The sequence below is a fragment of the Panthera pardus genome, unplaced genomic scaffold, assembly GCF_024362965.1.
Source record: "Panthera pardus isolate Hobbes unplaced genomic scaffold, ASM2436296v1 HiC_scaffold_20, whole genome shotgun sequence".
NCBI classification, from domain to species: Eukaryota; Metazoa; Chordata; class Mammalia; order Carnivora; family Felidae; genus Panthera; species Panthera pardus.
The window spans coordinates 91,423,695-91,443,880 of record NW_026526766.1 but is presented as its reverse complement, the minus strand read 5'-3'; the positions used below and the strand labels follow the sequence as shown (position 1 = coordinate 91,443,880).

Sequence of the window (20,186 nt, the reverse complement as noted above, 5' to 3'; positions counted from 1 at the left end):
GCCGTGAGATCCACACTCCCTGCCCTGACGGACTCACTCGAAGATTGTTGGGTGCTTGGGTTCTAGCAAGACGTGATCCAGGAGCTTGCCTCCATGCTTGGTGCCTCAGGGCGCTCCTGCCGGCTTTCCGTGGACGGGACGGGAGTCCGGGGAGGTGCCGGGCCGCCGCCTCGGCTCAGATCAAAGGCCACGCAGGGGCCCCCGGGCAGGGGAGGCCACGTGGCTCCCGTGGGATGCCCTGGGCACGTGCGTCACCAGAACAAGCCCGGAGTGTGCCTTTCCGGGTAAATATCGCAGGAGGGCTCCGGCAGCTGGGCCCCCGGACTCAGGCCAGCACGTCCAACCTTTTCAGATCACATTAGCTCATGGCAGTCTTCCAAGTTTCCAGGCGTTTGGTTGTGTAACAGCACCCCCAACACACCACGCACATCCTCCCAACTCAGCCATCTCTTACATAAATGAGGATTCCCAGGGACCCTGGAGGCAGGGGGTGGGCAGAGATCAGAGCACGGGCGGCCCTCTGCAGGGGCCTGGCGTCCTGAACCCACAGGAAAAGGGGAGAAAATGTTGGCGATAGGTTCAAGGATCTTCATTTTTCAACCTCCCTGGAGGCTCCCAAGACATCCTCGATTCTAATAATGATCTGCAGGGGGGATGTGCAATCTCCCCCAGTGGTCTGGTCCAGAAGGCTGGGTGTGCAGTGGCTATGGTGGCTCTGGGGAAGGTGATTATGGTAACAAAGATAGTGGTGATGGCAGGAGTTGGGCATGGTGAAGGGGGTGGGGGTGGGGGGGTGGGAGAGGATGTTTGCAAACCAATTTCCAAGAATAAGAATAAATAAAAGGTACGATGCTCAAATCACACGTCAAAAACTTGACCTTCGGGGCGCCCGGGTGGCTCAGTTAAGCGTCCGACTCTTCATTTCGGCTCAGGTCACGATCTCACGGTTTGTGAGTCCGAGCCCCACATCGGGCTCCGCACTGACAGTGTGGAGCCTGCTTGGGATTCTCTCTCTTCCTCTCTCTCTGCCCGCCTCCCCACCCCACCCCCCCATGTGCACGCTCTCTCTCAAAATCGATCAGTCAACAACAACAACAAAGTCAACCACAAGTCAACAACAAGTTGACCCTTTCTGAGGATCTGAAAACTTGACCCTTTCTGAGGATCTGAAAAGCTCCACAGAAGCTGTCCGACCCTCGGGGTCCTTCTTCCAGGCCCCCGGAAGGCCGGATGCGCCACCGACCCTACCCCCTGTGCTCCTTAGCGGAAAGCACACCTCGCCAGCCAGCCGCCCCTGGAACCTCAGATTTCAAGTCACCCTGGATAGTCCCTGAGCTGTCTACACCACAGAGCACAGTAGAGCGAGAACACCACTCACTGCCTGTAGAGAAAGGACGGAGCCCTACCCCAGGGGAGCTTCCAGAACCTCTGAAGCTCACGCCCCGGACGCCATCCAGACGCGTCTTCACCTCACGCTTTCACGGCAAGAAGACACCCGGTCCCCCAGGGGGTGCCTTGAACAGTGGCTGTGGCCACACGGCGGCTTTCTCCACCACACCCACGGGACCCGCCCCCCGCCCCCCTGGCTTCCCAGAGCCACGGACGAATCTGGGCATGTTGTGCGAGGCGACTTCTTAGGCAGCCGCTAAAACCCCACTGTCAAATGAATATAGGCTCTGTGAAGCTTCGGGCGGCTCTGTATGAAGGCCCGAGCCCCCGACTGTCCGCGTAACGCGTGCAGGCGGGAGAACATTCCGTCCCGAGCTAATCGGATCCCAACACTGCCACGGTGAGCCCTTCGCACCGTCGGGAGGAGAAATCCAATTTCCTTTTGACCTGAAATTAATTTTCAGAAGACAATCACTTTATCGCTGGGCCTCGTGACGGGCCTCGTGATGAGCTTCCCGAGGGGGCCCCCCGTCCTCGGCCGAGGCGCCAGGAACACCACGTCTCCCCCGGTAACCACGCTGGGAGAGTGCTTCCCACTGGGACCCTCGCTGGCCTCGAGGCCAACATGTGAAGGCAAGGACATCTGGTCAGTTTCCTGCCAAGGAGACGCTTCCCTCCTCCCTGCCCTTCCTCTAGGAATGCGAGGCTCAGGGAAGCTGGGGGCCCGAGTTCTTGGGGAGTTGTTGCAAAACCAGGACGCGGCTCAGCCGGGGTCGTCGACCCGTCTGTCGGCCGTGAGTGTGGGTCACGGCGGGCGGTGGCAGGGTCCCGCTCACCGCCCTGGGACCCGGCTGCGGTCGGGGCTCCGGCCCCCAACATTCCGCACATTGTGACCAGGAGGCCTTGCCGGCTACACATTCCTCTTCTGCATCTGGTTGGCTGGAACCCAATTACCTCCCGTACAACTTGGCCCGGCCCACGCTCTGGCCCAGCACCTCTTCACGCGGAGGGATATGGCGTCAGTACGTGCTGAAGCCAGGGCAAGATATTATTTGGGAGAATATGAAATCCCCCTGGATTCAGACAGAGTTCAGGCTGTCTGGACAGACTTGCAGGGCAGCCCAGAAAGGATTTTAGACACCGTCCAGGCTTCGTGCTACAGGTGGGGAAACCGAGGCCAGGAGAGGTGGTCCCAGAAGGCCGGGGCAAGACTAGAGGCTCCTAGCTCTGTTGAGCACTGGGGTGACTTTGTTCCCGAACCCTCGGGTTCTGTGCTGACCCAGCTCCCGCCCCTCCCCCCCACCCCCACCCCCTGCCTGTGAGACCACCACGGGGCCGAGGGCAGCTCAGGTCCCGCAGCCTGAGGCCCGGCCAGCGGTTGACTTCCCCACTCCCCTTCCTGGACAGTGAATGGGGAGGCCATTGCACCCTAGGCTTGGACCATCCTGGAACAGAGGGCCTGGGCCATTCTGAGGTCAGCAAACCCCGTCACATCACCACTAAGGAAGCTCAGCCTTTGCTCCGTGTGGCCTCCATCGCCCCAGGGAGGGGATACCCGGAGGTGGGATTTCGGCACGTCTGGGGCCCCAGCTGGGCACCAACCTACCCCACCCTCGTCACACCCGTCGAATGTTCTTGCCCCGTTTCTGTCATGTCTAGGAGCGGGCCCACCAGGCCCCCTGGGGGACTCCCAGCCCCTAGGGCAGGATGGGGTCCTCCCAGTAGGCCACAGGGCAGGCTGCAGTGACCTCACCTCCAGGCTGTTTGACGTGACCTCCAGAGCAGCAGGGAGGAGGAGGGACCAGAAGAGGGCTGTGTGACACAGCCAGGCGCCAGGCAGACTCTGGGCTCTGCACTCGCCCAACTGCCCAGCCCCCTAAAGGCCCCGAGCATCCAAGGACACACACACACACACACACACATACACACACACACGAGTGACCCCGCAGGACATTAAATCCGTGTGTTTGGAGATTGGCCGCTCTTCCTAAGGAGTGAGGCAGCGTCCCCCCGCCCTGGGCGCTGGCTGTCACGTCCCCTGTAGGAGCTGCCATGCGCTTCTAGCCAGGCAGTGGACAGAAAGAAGCCTGTGCTGGTCACCCCCAGGGTGTGGGCTCCTTTCGTCCTGCCAAGGGGGGCAGGGGGCCGTGCGATGAGGGACCCCTGTCCCGGGGCCGGGCCCCTCCCCAGCTGAGAGGCCCGAGTCCCCTTGTCTTCCCTCGCTTGCCCTGCCACAACTCCATTCTCCCTCCTGGGAACCTGCTCCTGGGACCTTCCTCGCTGCCCGGGGAGTGACCAGGCCCTGTCTCCAATGCAGGCGGGGCTGTGCTGCCGAGTCCTTTCTGCCCCCACCCCCTCCCCAGCTAGGCTGCGAGCCAGGCTGTGGAGGAGGGAGGGGCGCATCCCAGGGCCTCCGGGTCCGGCTTACGGCCCGGCACCAGTGAGGGGGTTGCTCCCAGCCAACAAGTCCGGAATTAATTCTAGAGCCAGGTGGGGGCGCAGGGGCTGGGTGGTAGAGGGCAGAGGTGCGGGGAGCAAGGTCAGCATCGGGACTAGATCCTGCAGTTTGGTCAGGACTCAGAGGAGAACCCGAATTGGCCAGTGTGAGCTGAGGATGCCAGCCTCTCGCAGGCGGGACCCGGCCTGGCAAGCTCTGAACTTTTGCGCCCCTCCCACCAGAGGCCTAGGACAGCGCGGGGCACGGGGAGGAGACAGAAGCTACCAAAGGAGCCCACCACGGAATGACCCAGCGGGCCCGGACTGTGTACCTGGGACGCCTCTGGGTCTGGGTCTGGTTCCGGTTCTGAGGGACCTGCCTTAAGTCAACGATCAGAGTCCTAAAAGGGCCACCGTCAAGGGGAGCTCATCCCCAGGCTGTTCCCAAGCACGACGCTGCTCAAGGAGCCGAGAGACGACCACAGGGGTTTTCAAAGCGGCTCCTGGAGAATGTTTAAAGGAACCGGAAAACTGTCACCACTGTCATCAGAGAAGAAAGCTGCGCGTGCACGCTGTCTTCTGTTTTAAACCTTACAGACGCGGGTCAGGGAAAGCAGACGCGATGTCAACCTGTTGACCTCGGCTCTGCCGGGGGCAGAGTCACAGGGACCTCCGTGTCCTTGCTCTCGGTTTACAAACGTCCCCAGTATTTACAGTGAGACGCGGTGCCCACCATCCCCTCAGCCGGACTCCGGCAGGCGGGCTCTGGGCTGGCACCTCGTGCGAGGGCCCTGCTCACGCACCAGCCCCCCCTGGGCCAAGGGCGGAGGGAAGACACTCAGACAGGTCCAAGGTCACACTCAGAGGGGTCACGCTAGAAGGGAGCTCTGCCTCCAGGCCCCTCCTTCTTAACCACCACACCGAACATTCATTCATAAAGTAATAAAACACTTTTTGACAAAACCAGGAGGTCAGTTCCAGAGGAGACAGTGAGAAGCCGCCCCATCGGTGTCCTGTGCCTGGACCCGGGCATCCCATGACATCCTCACCTTGGGTCTGGCCTCTGTGACCCTAGGGAGGGGTGTCATCCCGGAGTCTGGCCCCGCTTCCCCTCGGCCCGAGACCTGACCCAGCCCGGCTCCCCGGCCCTGCCGGCCAAAGTGCAGCCACACGGCCACGGGCCAGACCTAGGGAGGCAGCCAGGGCTGAGAAGGGCCGGCCCCCGGGGCGGGAGACGGCTGAAGTACACTGGCCAAGAACAAGCCCCAGGTGCCTCGTTGGAGCGGCCCGGGCTGGGAAGGGAAGTGCTCCCACCTGGTGCTCTCCCCCACTCCCCCACCCCAGCCACACGCGGGCCGAGCGGACACCAAGCCTCTCAACTCCCCTTCACACCTCCACGAGCCAGAACCCAATCCCAGATGGGGCTGGACGCTGCATGGACCCCATGGGGGCCCACAGCCCAGCTGCCATCGAGGCCCGCTGGACGCCTGCCGGGGCCTGGGTCGAGCTGTGCCGCTTTCTCAAAGCACCCACCCTCTCTGGTCCTGGCAAGCAGCTCTGCACAAAGGAGGCAGGAAGCAAGCCAGACAGAGTAGACAGAGACCCCTCCCCCCCAGCTTCCTGTCCCTCAGCTCCGCCTCCGGGGAGTGAAGGTCGGTGCTCCCCTGCTCTGCACACCCGCCTTTGTCCCCATCCTCTCTCTGGCGGCCTCCTCAGGACCCAGTGCTAACAGGACCCAGCTTGGGCCCCGAACTCCAGCCCCTCTGCAGGCCAGGATCCCACTCTTCCACGACCCGGACGAACATGGAGGCAGAGGGAAGGGAGAGGTGCACCCCCCGCCCGGCTGTCCATCCCCCCCCACCCCACCCCCCAGCCCCCGCCTGACGGCCCTGTCCGGGCCCTGTCCGTTTCGTGGACGCGCATCTGTGCTTTAATGCTTCACCAGCTGAGGGCCGGGGGCGCTCTGCCCAACCTCTCTGAGCTCAGTTCCCTACATCATGAGCTGCCGTAGGGCCTGGGCCAGCGCACCTGGCCGTGACCCTGACCGCCACGCGGGATAATCCCAGACTAGCTGTTCTCCCTGGGCGATTCTGCCCCGCTGGGGACACTGGGTCGCGTCGGGACACATTTGTGGTGGTCACTGCTGGGGCGCTCCTGGCATCGAGTGGGTGGAGGCCAGGGGTGCCCCTCGGGCCAGCCTCCGGCCTCCCGAACGTCCACAGTGCTGAGGCTGAGGACCCTCGTAATGGAACCTTTGGGTACTCGTGAGCATTAAGTGGGACACGCGCACGCCATGTGCTCAGAACGGGGCCTGGTGCCCAGCAAGCCCCCGGCAAGTAGTGGCCGAGGCTCCCTTTACCGTCTGCTCCTTCCCTCGGCCTCGGGGAGTCAGAACGGAGACCAGGATGCTTCATTTCCAACAAGGACGCTGAGGCGCCGGGAAGGGACGTGCTGGCCCAGAGCTGGACCCGGCCCTGGTCCCCCCTGCCCACCGCCCCCACCCCCCGTGGTCTCCGAAGAAACCTCCTGCCAGAGCCGGGTCCCATAGAGCCCCGACACCGGCCGCAGTGCCGGAAGCCTCGGGTCCCGGGACTTGCACTTTCTGGAACGGGGAGCAGCTCGAGAGGAGCACCCACACACATCCACAACGCTACGTGGGCGCGGGGTGGGGGGTGGAGAACGCCAGGGAAGGCCAAGTGCCTCCCCAAAGGCCACGGAGCCCAGCCACGGTAGCAAACCGCTCTGCTGTCCCCAGTCCTGTCGTCTGCAACGCGGTGGAGGAAGTACGTGCCACCCTGACCCGAGAGGACATGATGCCCCGTGCCTCTGACGAGGGGACGCTGAGGGCGGCTGTGCGGGTGTCGAGGCTGTCTTTCCTGGTGGAAGCTTGGGGGTGAGCCCCCCAGCATGGGCGGGGCACTGGGCAGAGCACCGGTGAGGCCTGACTTGGACCCATCACCCCTCTGGAGTCCGAACAGCCCGTGGGCAGGACCATCTAAGCCCCCCCACGGCGAAGTGGGGCACAGAGGCTCCCAAGCCCGAGCCCCAGGCACCCTGCCGCCACCCACAACCCAGGAGAGGCCGCCCGTTGGTACCCACCAGGTGCCCGGCGGCTCTCACCAGCCTGTGGGTGGAGAAAGGAAAAGCCTCGTTGCTCAGGTCTGCGTCCAGCACCTCCTGGAGGATGGCCCGGCTGTGGGCAAGAACAAAGTCGGCTGGTCAGTCAACAAACTCTTGCTGAGCACTCGTGGGTGCGGGCTCTGGGCCGGGAAGACACTGGGGACAGAGCAGTGAGCAGGACGAGTCCCCGTCGCCGTGACTCAGACGGACAACGGACAGGTATTAGTAACAGCACACCAAGAGAAGTGCCTGCCAAAAATCCAGTCCGCGAGAAAGCCCGTTCAGCGGGAACGATGATGGGCGGTGAGCCCAGCCCGGGTAGAGACCAGACTCACCCGAGCTCCTGGGGCAGTGGCCTGACCAGCTAACGCCCCCAAGTGCCCCCCAAGTCCCGGGGCAGGAGCCTAGTTTGGGAGTTCCCTGAGGGCAGGGGCTGCCCGCCTCACCTCCCGCACCCCAGCACCGGCACCCGGGAGTCCGGCTCTCGTGCTTGATGGGTTACCTGAGAGCTCGCTGGGCCCAAAGCTCTCACTACCCATGGAAACCTTCACTTCTTGGGCCCCTTGCCCCCTTGTCTCCCTCCAGGACTCTGTTCACTCCTTCCTGTGCTCCTCGGCATTGCCACCCGGGTGCCCTGCCCCTGGTTAAGCCTTTGTCATCCTCCAGGTCTTGGCTTGGCTGCCACCTCCTCCAGGAAGCCCTCCTCGCCTCCCTGAATCTGAGGCTCTGATACATCTGACAGGGCGCCTCTCACATGGCTTGTCCTTGCTCCTGTCCCAACGTGCCCGGCACAGAGGGCACACGGTAAACGGAATTGAGTGACCACGGCCTGGCTCTGCACCCCAGGGTGGGCTCCCCGTTGGCAGGAGACGGCTCCCCGTGGGGGTACCAGCGGGTGCTGGGGCTGCTGGGTACCACTGCTCAGAATGCTTGCGGCCCACCCTAACTCCTGCCCCCACGGTGCCGGAGCTGCCCACCCACACCGGCCCGAGATGCCTAGCACGCTGCAGGCTGCGAGTGCCTTATGTAACACACACCCCCGGCCCCCACGTGCTGCCAGCCCCCAGAGAGCCCACCTCCGGTCCTCGAGGAGCACGGCCCCTCCGTAGCTCTGGGGGGTGGCCGGCGTCTTCCCTGCCTGCTTCCCGGCAGAGGCGGGAGCCTGGAGCTGCCGCCTGGGCCGGGCCGAGGGTCTGTAGGGGGTCAGCAGGCACCAATCTACCTAACGTGGGCGGGGGCGCAGGAGGCTGTCCCTCCACGAGAGGGACAGCAGGTGGCGCTGGAGGGCACGGGCCAGAGACGTAGGTTCAAGTCCCGGCTCCCCTGCTCACCCCTGGCCTCCCCCCGCCTCCCCATCCTCTGCGGGGGGCGGGAGGGGCAGTGATGCCACCTCCCAGGACCCCGGCGGGGAATCGGCGAGAAAGCACCTGCCGCGCATCTGGGCGTTGATGACCGTGACAGCGAGCACCCACTAGCCGCCTGTGGCCGCTTGGGTTTCAGTTCATTACGATGAAATATTCGGTCTCTCCAGACAGCTTTCGAGGGCTCAGTGGCCACCTACAGCTTAGCGGCTGCTGTCCCGGGCCCACCCAATTGCGGAACGCTTCCAGAGAGTTCTACCGGACAGCTGGAAACTTAGCACCGCCCACGGTCCGGGTGCCGGGCTAAATTGCTTCCCACCTGACAATTCAGAGGGTCCAGCCCCCCACCCCCCCGCCCCCGGTGGTGCCAGTGAGGCTGTTACTCTACAGGAATGTGGGGCTATTCTTGAAGGAGAAGACACACAGCAGCAGTAAGTAAAGAAATTTCCGGGGGGCGGGGGTGAGGTGGCCGTCACCACCACCCTCCTGGAGCGGCTTCTAATGAGGCAGAGGAGGCTGGCCTGTCCCCTGGGGGCGCTGCCTTGATCCGAGTGCCCGCACCCTCCCTCCCCTGCCCACCAGCCTCCCCCCGCAGTAGAAAAAGCTCACGCCCCCCCGTGGGTGCTGTGGCAAGGGGGCAGAGGCTGCCGAGGGCCAGCCAGGACCCCCGGCCCCGTTGGGCCCACAGACGGGGAGCTGGCTGGTCCTGGGGAGACATGGAAACCACCCCACGGTATCTGCTGGGCGAGCCGGGGCCCTGGGTGATCCCTCTGGGCCCCACGTCCCTCCCCGTAGCCGTGGCCACCAACCTCTGCTCCGCTCCGCGTTCCTCTCCTCCCTTCCTGGATCCACGTGCTTCTGCCCAGCGGTCCCGCAAACCACCCTCGAGTCCACCGGAAGCCCCAAACATAATGCTCCGCTTTGGATCTTCATCCCACTTGGCCCCACTGGCCACCTGGACACGGCTCGTCCCTCCCTCCTGGAAATCCCGGCTTCTCCGGCCCCCGAGGCTCCTCACACACCTGCTGGCCTCCTAGCCCGGCCCAGCATCAGAGACCCTGTGAAAGCCCAAGTCTGACCATGTCTCTGCTCTGCTCAGTCCCCCTCACTCACAGCCCCCTGGACCCGCAGGCTCTCGCCTCCTCTGCTCCCCGAGCACATCTCCAGCTGCCCTGCTCCAGCCGGCCTCCCTGTTTTCCTTCAGCCACACAGGCACATCCCAGCCGCCGGGCCTTTGCACCTGCTGTGTCCTCTGCCTGGAACACCATCCCTCCAGAGAGCTCCAAAGCTCAATCCCTCATTTCTTCCAGGGCTTTGCCCAAACGTCCCCTTAGTGGATGTTGGTTTTCATGGGCAGCCTGAGGGCAAACACTTGACAGATGCCGATCCACGTTAACGTATACGATGTTCTCAGGTTCCATTCATTCGTTCAGCAAGCACGTTCCTGCCGTGTGCCCCTGAGCAACGCCCACACAGAACCAGCTACAACACAGCCTGGGAGGGAGGCCGGCCAGTCTAGGACCCAGCCGGGGAGCCTCAGGCTCGATCAGCTCCAAGGCCCCGGGGAAAATGACCCCGCGGCCGGTCTGAGCACGCCAGCCGGGGATCCCGGAGGGACTCCTGGCTGACAGGGACGTCACCTGGACACAGCGTGCTTTGTCAGAGCACGCAGCCTGGGGATATCTGGCTGCAGGCACATCCCCCTCCCCTCCCCCTCCCTCCCTCTGCCTCCAGCTCTTCCCGTCATTTTCCAGGAACACATCCTTCCTTGAACACGGGGCCCCCAGAAGCAGGGGCCCTCACCCGCGAGGAGTCTCCCCACCACTGACGCGTGCCTGGGCTCCGGGGTCAGCGACGGAGCACCCACAGCAGGTGCGTCGCCACACAGAGGGCGTGTAACTCCCCGGGAAGGGCAGTTGCGGGCGCGCGGCTGTCTGAGAGCTCGGGGGGAGTCCGTGCCCACCCACCCTGGCACTGGTGAGCTGTGCCACCCTGGGCAAACGTCTCCCCCTCTGTGTGCCTCTGTCTCCTCCCCCTCAAGGAATAAGAACAATTAGGACCGCCTCGAAGGGCTATTATCAGGATTTTCGGGAGACGCTGGCACAGGGTTTGGCAAATCACAGGTGCCCAGCTGGTGGCTGGTACCACGATTATCCTTCCCCACTGGTCCCCCGCCCCCGAGTCCCTTCCCGGAGCCCTGCTCGAGAGACCTTTCCAAAGCACGCAACTGCCCAGGTGCCCCTTTGCCTAGCCCCCCCCCCCCCCCCCCCCCACCGTGGCTCCCTGCACAGGCCAGCGTCTGAGGGTTTGCAGGCTCTGACTCCTCATGGGCGGGAGTGTAGCTCAGCAAATATTTACGGAACGGACGCACGACCGACTCATCCACCCGGAGGTGTTCGGGGCGGGGGGCACGGGCCTCTCGGTGTTCGGTATTATTCTCAGCCCAGGTGTCAGGTAGAACCCCGGCCCGGCTGGGCCCACTTGGACGTGGCATCAGCAACTGCTAGACCGTCGGTGACCCGGAGACACCCCCCCCACCCCCCCCGCCCCCCTCCCCCCCCGCCGACACACACAGGCCCTTCTGTGACCCCTGTGAACCCTCAGGCGCAGACTCCTGTCCGGCTGGGTCTGGCGCTCCCACTGAGGGCTCGTCTGTACTCCGGGGCTTTGAAGGTGATTTATCTGGCGTGGCGTCTCTGGGTTCACGAGAGCCTTTAGCTACCCGGAACGTCCCATTCTGGACCAGCAGGACCAGCGGCTGCCTCTGCCCACAGGTGCCAGCTGGAGGGACCCAGGTGTGGGTCCCAGGGGCTGGGCACCCGGCTGCTTGGCTCCCGGTCCCGTCCTCACCTGGCCGGGCCCTGGATGCTGATCAGACCCAGGTCCTCGGAGCTGTCGATGAGCTGGCACCGGAACTTCTGATCCTGCAGCACCGTGCTGATGTGAGACCAGTTGTGCTGGGCCACGGCCCCGCCCACGGCCAGGTAGTAGCCGTCCCCTGGAAGAGAGGCGGCGAGGACTAGCCGGAGGCCTCTGGGTCGAGGAAGCACCTGCTCTTTCCCGGAAAGTGAAAAACACAAGCCAGAGGGCAGTGACCCTCCCCAGGGGCACCGGCTGCTGTCCGGGGGCAGGGAGTGGGGGCCGGGGTGGGGGACCCCTGGGGCTGCACACGCCAAGGGAGCACTGTTCTGGGAGAGTCTGAGGCTTTCACCCACTTCTCAAAGGGCTCCTGACCAGGAGAGGGGGACAGCTCCCACCCGGTCGAGGCCTGAGGCTCCGTGTGTCATCAGTGCTGGGCAGCCTTGGACAGATCTCTTCCTCTCTGACTCTGCTCTCACTCCGTATGCCCCTGGCCCCCCGGTCTCTGGATCCCCCTTTGGCCATATCAGGACTTGCTGGGGCCAGGTACCAGGCCGGGCTTTGCCAGTAATACCCCCTTGATTCCCCCCCCCCCCCCCACACACACACAGGAGGCTGATTCTCATCACCACCCCAGGGTTTCAGAAAAGGAGACCGAGGTTCAGAAGGTCATGTGGTAGAAAATCAGACTCTGTCCAGCTCTGAGTCATGGCCTGGGCCACACTGCCACCCAGGTTTGGGTGAACGGAGGGCAGCCCGCCTCGGCCCAGCGTCCGGGGAGATTCACTGCCCTGGGGAGCTGGGACAGCTGTGTGGCCTTGGACCATCACACAGCCTCCCTGAGCCCCTGTGCTCTCATCTCTCATGGAGAGTCTATGTAGCTCCTCTGCAGGGGTACCGTGAGATACAGCCACTGCCTGTGCCTGCGGTGGGCGGGCTCCCACCCGTCATTTGCCCATGATCTCTGGAGGAACCGGAGGGGGTGGGGGTGGGGGGTGGGGAGGGAGGCGGGAGGCCTCCTTCTTCTCAGCTTTCCCTGGACCTCCCCTCGCATCCCCCCTCTCTCCTTCCTTATTAATTCTCACAGGGCTCCCCCACCCCAGAGCAGACGTCCCCAGGCCATCCCTGACCCCTCAGCCGCTTCTCCGTCTGTACGGTGGGAATATGGGACTGGAAATGCCCTCACAGGCCAGGTTCGCACAGCTGCTGTGGGCGGGGCCCCAGGGAGGGGCGCAGAAGGGTCTAGAAGGCCTCCTCCCGTTGGGGTCCCCTGGCAGCCGCCTCTGTCAGCCTGGGCATCACTGCCGCGGGCTGGGCATAGCGTGTGGGCACGGGTGGAGATGGGCAGGGGGCTCCCTGCTGGAGAACCCTCCTGGGTGCCTCCCACTGGTGTGTCCCAGCCCCGCCCCCCCCCACACCCCCCACCCTGCAGCTGTGGTAATAGACGCAGCCGCCCACCGTCATCGAAAAGCAGTCCCTCCTCACTCTACCCTTCCCTGGCAGAGGAGGGCCCGGCTGGTGGCAGAGGGCTCAGGGTAAAGGGCACCAGGCTCTCTCCGTCTCCAGGAGCAGCTGCTGGCTAGGCTCTCGTGGGGGGGGGAGGGGGGTCCCGGGCGGGGTGGGGCTGGGCTGGGACCACCAGCTGGAAGCTTGGAGCTGGGGCCCGCCTCCCCCCCCAATCCCGCCTGGGAAGGAGCCGAAGCAGGGGCTGTGGTCCTCAGCTGCCTCCTCCCACCCTTGTCCAGGTGACCCCTGGGACGTTCCCCACCTTGTCACCCCACATGCTGTGTGCTCCCCTAGGTCCCACGCAGAGGCCTTAGCCTCCGGGAAGCCCTTCCTGAATATACCAGGGCAAGTGGCCAGCGGCCCCGCCGTCTCCTCCACCCCCACATCCCGAAGCAGCCTCCAAGACCCTCCTCTCAGCGCCCGGGGCAGCAGCACCTCTGGGCTGGATGGCCGGACCTGTCCCCTCCTGGCCCCAGCCTCCAATCCCACCCCCAGTCCTGCTCACCACATCTCGATCGCCCTTGCTCCCACGGCCCTCAGGAGGGTCCGAAAGCACTCCCCCCACCCCGACCGTCAGAGCCTGCCGCCCACAAGGCACGTGGCTCTGATGCACTTGGCTCTGCTCTTGGGCGGGGGTCTGTCCTCACCCAGGCCCTCCACTCACCGGTGCCTCGCCGGGCCTGAGCCCCTCCTCCTCACCTTCCGGGACCCAGCTCAAACATCCCCTCCTCCGGGAAGCCCGCTCACCCACTCCACCCTGCAGAGCACCGACACGACCTCACCGCAGTGGCCTGCCCCCTTGCCCGTGCCCGGGGACCGCGGCCGTCCCGCGTCCATCCTGCGTCCACAATCTCCCTACAGCCAGGACCGTACCCTGCACCCACCTTTGGATCCTTTGGGCCGTGGGGCTGGGGAAAACAGGCTACCCCCCAAATCCCTGTGGGGATACTCTGCAGGGATACTACCCCTCCCCACCCCGGAGGACACCGTCTGGGAATCACATAGGCCTTGGCATCAGACCGGCCTGGCCAAGAGGTGGCTCTGTGGCTCGACGCCCTCACTTCTTACTTCTCTGGGCCTCCGTTTTCTCATCTATAAGATGGGCTGAACCACACCTGCCCCCATAGGACCGTTAAATAGCATCCACTGGGTTAAAACGTCTACCAGAGCACTGGTCAGGTATGATCAAGTCTCCTCTCTTCCTCCTTCGTCTTAAACCGATGAGCACAAAGGGAGACAGAAGCCAAAAAGACAAGTCGGCCCCCAAAAGGGCCCCCCCGGCCCCTGGGCCTTTTACAGGCCGCGTCCTCCGCGTAGCCCCAGGGGTCCGAAGCCACCCAAGGCCCCTCCTCAAGGGACGGGGGTTACCGGGGCCGCCTGGTGCCAGGGCAGCTGCCGGGCCCGGCGTTCTCTGGACAGCTGTCCTCATCAAAGACCCAAAGCGCCGGGTCCTGAGGCCACAGCTCCGGGCCCAGCCTGCAAATGGCCGTAGCAGAGAGGGCGGTCAGTGGGCAGAGTCCAGGGGCTCGGGCTCCAGCCGGGGAGCTGGGGGCTGCGGGGTTGACCTTGCGCCTTCCTGTATCGTCAGCACGTCTCTCTCCTACAAGCACGTCTTCCTTTTGGGAGGCGAACGATGGTTCAAGATCACGTTTGGCATCGACAGCTGCTTTGCACACAGCCTCGCTCGCGTGCACATCACCACATCCTCTTGACGTCGTGGTGACCTGACGCAGCGGGTATAATTAACCCGCGTCTAAAACATGCATATTTAACAGGCATGCATATTCATGGCAGGAACAGTACAGTTTTTAAGGCCGAAAATAAAACACCGTCCACATGCCGCCGGTCTTCTCGTGTTTGGCCGTGTCCCCGGGCCCGGCAGCACGTTCCAGCGCCTCCCGGGATGTGACTCAAGCGTCACGGCGCCTCCCTCACGACGCGCCACACGCACTTCCGCTGGCAGGCCGAGCAAGAGCCCGTCCCCCGCGCCCAGGCGGCCATGCGGTTGGGCCGGGAGGCGCCAGAATCTGGGAAGAACGCCTCCCGAATCATTAGCACCTTTCCCTTGCCTCTGCTCCACGGCCTGTTCTGGCCCCCGCCCTGGCAAGGCGGGCGCTCCTCGAACCGTCAGGGCCAGGAATCCCCCGGCACCTTCCGGAAGGTCCCCGTTCTCCAGATGGGGAAAGTGAAGCTCAGGGCTGTGGGCCGCAGAGCCAGGCAGTGGCAGGACCTGGCCCAGGATTTAGATGACATGTGCCCTCACCGGGGTCCCTCTGTCCCTCCTCCCCAGCTACACCAGCCCTTCTCCAAATGGCCCCTGCTCCTCTCCAGCCAGCTCCTTACAGGCACCTTTCCAGCCGGCAGCTCCTATTCATCCACCGGGGCTCAGGCCAGAACATCACCTCCTCCAGGAAGCCTTCCTCACCCTGGCTCAGCTACTTCCATAGCCTCCATAGTCCTGCTCTTTTCCATCCCCTTGCTTTTCCACTCGGTGTTCTAATGGTCTCTTCCCGGCCCTGTCTGTCCCTACCGTGAGATCTTGGAGGCCCGCCCAGCCCCCTTCACCTCCTGTGACCGCTGGCTGCCCGCATCTGTCTTACCGTAAAGGCTCTTTGTGAGCGCTGGGAGAAGGAAGGGGCGGACAAGTTCATTCACAAAGCACAGGCGCTCTGGTTAAGCCCACTGCTTTCCCGGCTTCTGCACCACCAGTGGCAGGAGGGAAGGGCCCCCTAAGCCCCAGCTGCCGCCAGTAAGACCGCTCACCCGTGCCCACAGCCTCCAGTCGGCCGGTTTTCAGCAGTCAGTCAGAGACTCAGGAATCCCACCCACCCTCGGCCCCCAGATCCACCCCAAAGGAGTCTGTGGCCGGCAAAGCAACCTTGTCCCATCGCCCCTGCACCCCCCACCCAGAGATATAAACTCCACGGGCCAGAACCTCCTGGGTGCCTCAAACAGCCTGGGATGCGACAAGTACTCAGCAGGTACTGAGTGCACCTGCCTGGCTGATGCGGCCTCCTTCTCACTCGCCTCCCCCTCCCCCAGTGCCCTGGGAGCTCGCCCGCCAACCCCTGGGGACCCTCACCGAGTCTGGGCAGCATGGAGCCAGGCCCCTGGAGGCGGGGGCTGCCAGCTTCTCTGAATGGGCTGAGTTCTTGTGCTGACGGACCCTCCCCCTGGAGGGGCTCTCAGAGAGACACCCTCTCCTCTGCACATCCAGTCTCTCAGAGCGGCACCGGGGCCTCCCTGGAGAAGGAGGGTGCTTCCCACTCTGCGGATCTCAGCCGTCTCTCTTCTCCCTAGCAGGGACGGCTACGGGACTAGAGATGACCTTGCTCTGTGTGAACCAAGGGGTAGGGTCGGGGAGGTGAAGGGACAGGCAGCACATCTGGCTCAACGTGGCCGTCAGGGCTGTGCAAACAAGCATTACAGGTAGTGAGCTACCTGTCACTGGAGGCATGCAAGCAAAGGCGAAGGGGCTGCAGAGGGCAACCCAGGAACAGCTTGAGCACTGAACTGCACACCTTCTAAGGACCTGCCCCGCCTGAGACGGGATTCAGCAGAGATCAAAGTCGGTTCCGCATAGATGTCGGTGGCAGAAAGGAGCTGGTACGTCCAAGTGGGAAGCACGGCCTCCTCCGTGGCTCCCTCTGTTCTGGGCAGGCACGCTGAGTATGCCCACGCCCTCGCTGTTCTGAAACACCGCGGTACGGACAGGTTCAAAGACGGAATCACGGAGTACTCAGAGCGCGCATCACTGCCTGAACAAAGCCGACCTCCAGCCTGAAGCGACACCTCTAATCTCCCAAGCCCTGACCGCTGCGGGCACCACAGGTAATTACAGAGCGGCCCTCGGCAGCCCGTCCCCGGCCACCGCCGGTCACCGGAACAAGGGCTGCAGTGACAACATCGCTCAGCCCGTGGGGCATCTCCTACCTTCAAAGGCGGGGGTCAGGGCGGAGGCCTGGGGGCCGGGGGCCAGGCGGCTGACGGTCAGGTCGCTTTCGGTGCCGCCCCTGTGGTTCAGCATGCAGGTATACACGGTCGAGCCTGGGGGCAAGAGAAAGACCCGGAGTGTGGGAGCCGCTCGGCACAGCCCGGCACGCACAAGTCTGGGTAACCGCTCGACGGGATGCCCTAGCGCAGGTGACCTCAAAAGGCGACGTCACCACGACCGGGCGGCCCAGAGCGGGAGGGGCAGGTCACCCAGCACTGCTGTTCCCGGAGGAGGAAGGGTCAAGAGTGGGGCTTCGGGGCGTCTGGGTGGCTCAGTCGGTCGAGCATCCGACTTCGGCTCAGGTCATGATCTTGTGGTTCGAGAGTTCGAGCCCCGCGTCGGGCTCTGTGCTGTCAGCTCAGAGCCTGGAGCTCCTTCGGATTCTGTGTCTCCCTCTCTCTGCCCCTCCCACACTCATGCTCTGTCTCTCTCGAAAATGAATAAAAATATTAAAAAAAAAAAAAAAAAAAAAGAGTGGGGCTTCTTTCTTCTTGAAACACCTTGGCCCGGGACGTGGATGCCCCCCATCCCAGCCTCCCATCCACCCACCCCCCACGTGCCAGAAAGTTCTTAGGAGCAGGGTTCCTGTCTCGCTCACTCTGGTGCGCCCTTGCCTGCTGAGAAGAGGCTCCTGAGGTCTGTCCGCATAAACGACTATGTGGATGGATGGATGAAAGGGGGTGAACGGGAAGGTGGATGGAGGGGTGCTGGGGCGGGGTTGGGGGGAAGGGGGGTGTGGGGAAGGGGGAGGTTTAAGAGGAGCAGGTGGGGTGACTGCCGGAAAAATGGTGTCACGGGTTGAACTGTGTCCCTGAAATGACATGTTGACATCCCAACCCCGAGTTCCTGTGAACGTGAGCTTATTTGGAAACAGGGCTTTGCTATGTGATCATGTTAGGATGGCCATTACGGCGGGCTCCAATCCGGGATGCTGGTGTCCTTATGAGGAGAAGCAAACGCAGGGATGTGTGATGTCAAGGCAGGGGCGAGCTTAGTGCCCGCCCCCACCCCCTGGAGCCAGAGAGGCAGGAAGTGTCCCACCTCCGGTCTCAGAGACAGCACAGCCTTGCTACCACCTTGAGTCTGTGCTTGTAGCCTCTGGAATGATCAGACAACACGTTTCCATTGTTTAGGACCAGCCCGTTTACGGTGTTTTGTTACAGCAGCCCCAGGGAGCTAATACAGACGGGTGGGGGGCGGTGGGTAACGTAAAAGGAGATGAACATCCCAAATATTACATGGGACACACTTAGTAGGAAAACATCGTCCATTCTTGAGACTCAAATCTATCTGATCTTCCTGTATTTTTATTTAATTCTGGAAACCCTCTTTGGGGAGAGTGTTCCTGTGGGGAGTGCCCAAAGGGGCTCCACATTTACAGAGAGCCTCCTGCCTTGTATCCTTTCTGGAACAAAGTAAATGGAGAAGGGAGGGAGGGAGGAGGGAAAGAAAGGGCAGGGGGAGGGACAGTGGAAGGTGCTGGGGGCCTAGGGCCTGAGGTGTGGCAATGAGGGCAGAGAGATCTAGACGCAGGGGCCCAGGGCCAGCCAGGGGGCAGAGCCCTGAGCTGGAGAAGCCTAGAGGGGATAGAGCCAGCTTGCCGCCTGGTCTCAGCACCCAGGGCTGTGCCCAGGGAGTTCTTCCTGGCACCAAAGTGGGAGAGGGGCATGGCCCTCTGGAGGTCGTACCTGGGGGTCGGCTGACATCAGCAGAGAAGAGCCAGTCGGCAGCCTTCCTCGCATCCAAACCCACCAGGTAGAACTTTCCGAAGTAGGACATGTTGAACACAGCAGCGGCCCCTCTGCAGGCCAGACATTCCTTCTTGATCTGAAAAGTTCCAGGGAGGAAGGACGCCATGAGGGCTCTGAGCTATGCCTCCGCAGAGCACAGCGCGCTGGGCTCTCCCTGGCACACCTGCTCTGAGACTCCCTCCCCACTCCCAGCTGGGAACACAACTAAGACCACTCTTCAGAAGCACAGGGAATTATACCCCACAAAAGAAGACAACAGATTCAACAGCATGTTCTTGGACCACAATGGAATTACATTAGAATCACAGCAGGAGGAAACTTGGGGAGTTTGCATATAAGTGACATTGAACAACACATCCCTGAATAACCAAAGAACCAAAGAAAACACTTGTCGGGGGAGGGTTGGGAAATACTTTGAGAAGGAGGGAAGGAAGGCAGGGCCTTGTTCACAGAGACCTTACACCTGCAAATGCCTCCAAAGTTCTCAATCGATGCCTCAGCTTCCCACTTGGAGAAATTGGAAAAGAAGGGTGAATTAAACCAGAAGCAAGCAGAAGGAAAGACTTAATAAGGACTAGAATAGGATATAGAGGAAATGGAGAATAGAGAAATGGAGAAAATCGGCAAAAACAAAGCTGGTTCTTTGGAATGATCAACAAAAGTAGCAGACCACCAGCTAGACTGACAGAGAAAATAAGACAGGAGACTCAAAGTACTAAAATCAGGAAGGAAAGAGGGGACATCACTACCAACCTTACGGCAGTAAAAGGATTGTAAGGGAAAACCATGCATAACCGCATGCCAGGGTGTGACATATGAAACGGACACATTCCTAGAAAGACACAAGTTATTAAAACTGACGGAAGAAGAAGGGTTCCCCGGGTGGCTTGGGTGGTTGAGTGTAGGACTTCGGCTCAGGTCATGATCTCGCGGTCTGCGAGTTCAAGCCCCGCGTCGGGATCTGTGCTGACAGCTCGGAGCCTGGAGCCTCCTTTGGATTCTGTCTCCCTCTCTCTCTGCCCCTCCCCTGCTCCTGCTTTGTCTTTCTCTGTCTCTCAAAAAAAAAAAAAACAGTTAAAAAATAAAGAAAAGAAAATAATTCCACCTACATCATCAAAAAGAATTTAAAAATACCCACAAATTTAACAAAAGAAGTGCAAAACTTGTACTCTGAAAACTCAGCAATATTTTTGAAAGAAATTAAAGAAGGCCTGAATGAGTGGAAAGACATCCCATGTTTACAAAACGAAGACTTGATATTGCGAAGATGATGTGCTCTCCAAACGGATCCAGATTCAACACGATCGCCGTTAAAATCGCAGCGGGCTTCTTGGCAGAAATTGACAAACTGATCCTAAAATTCATATGGAAATGCAAGGGACCCAGAATAGTTAAAACCATCTTGAAAAAGAAGGACCAAGCTGGGAGACTCACGCTTCCTGATTTCAAAACTCACTACAAAACCATTGTAATCAAGACACTAACACAAGGATATGCATATAGATCACTGGAATGGGGATGAGAATCCAGAAATAAACCCGCACGTTTATGGTCACTGCTTTTCCACAAGGATGCCAAGGCCGGGCGAGAAGGAAGCCACGGTCGTCAACACGTGGTGCCCGTGCAGCTGGCCACACGCAGAGAAGGAGGCTGGGCCCCTACCTCACACCATACACGAACCATAGTCAAAGTGGGTCCCAGACCTAAGAGTAAGAGCTAAACTATACGATTCTTAGAAGAAAACATGGGAGTGTCTTTGTGGCCTTGGGT

General features: G+C 61.9%; 1 protein-coding gene across 1 annotated transcript in view; it reads right to left on the bottom strand.

Annotated features, from left to right (window-relative positions):
- SARDH (sarcosine dehydrogenase) overlaps positions 1 to 20,186 on the bottom strand; it is a 60,546-nt gene that overhangs the window by 11,155 nt on the left and 29,205 nt on the right. Inside the window, exons 15-18 of the mRNA XM_019434962.2 lie at positions 18,354 to 18,492; positions 16,605 to 16,718; positions 11,157 to 11,304; positions 6,925 to 7,018 (exon numbers count right to left, since the gene is read on the bottom strand). Coding sequence (XP_019290507.2) covers positions 6,925 to 7,018; positions 11,157 to 11,304; positions 16,605 to 16,718; positions 18,354 to 18,492 — 495 coding nt within the window. The remainder of the gene's footprint in view (positions 1 to 6,924; positions 7,019 to 11,156; positions 11,305 to 16,604; positions 16,719 to 18,353; positions 18,493 to 20,186) is intronic.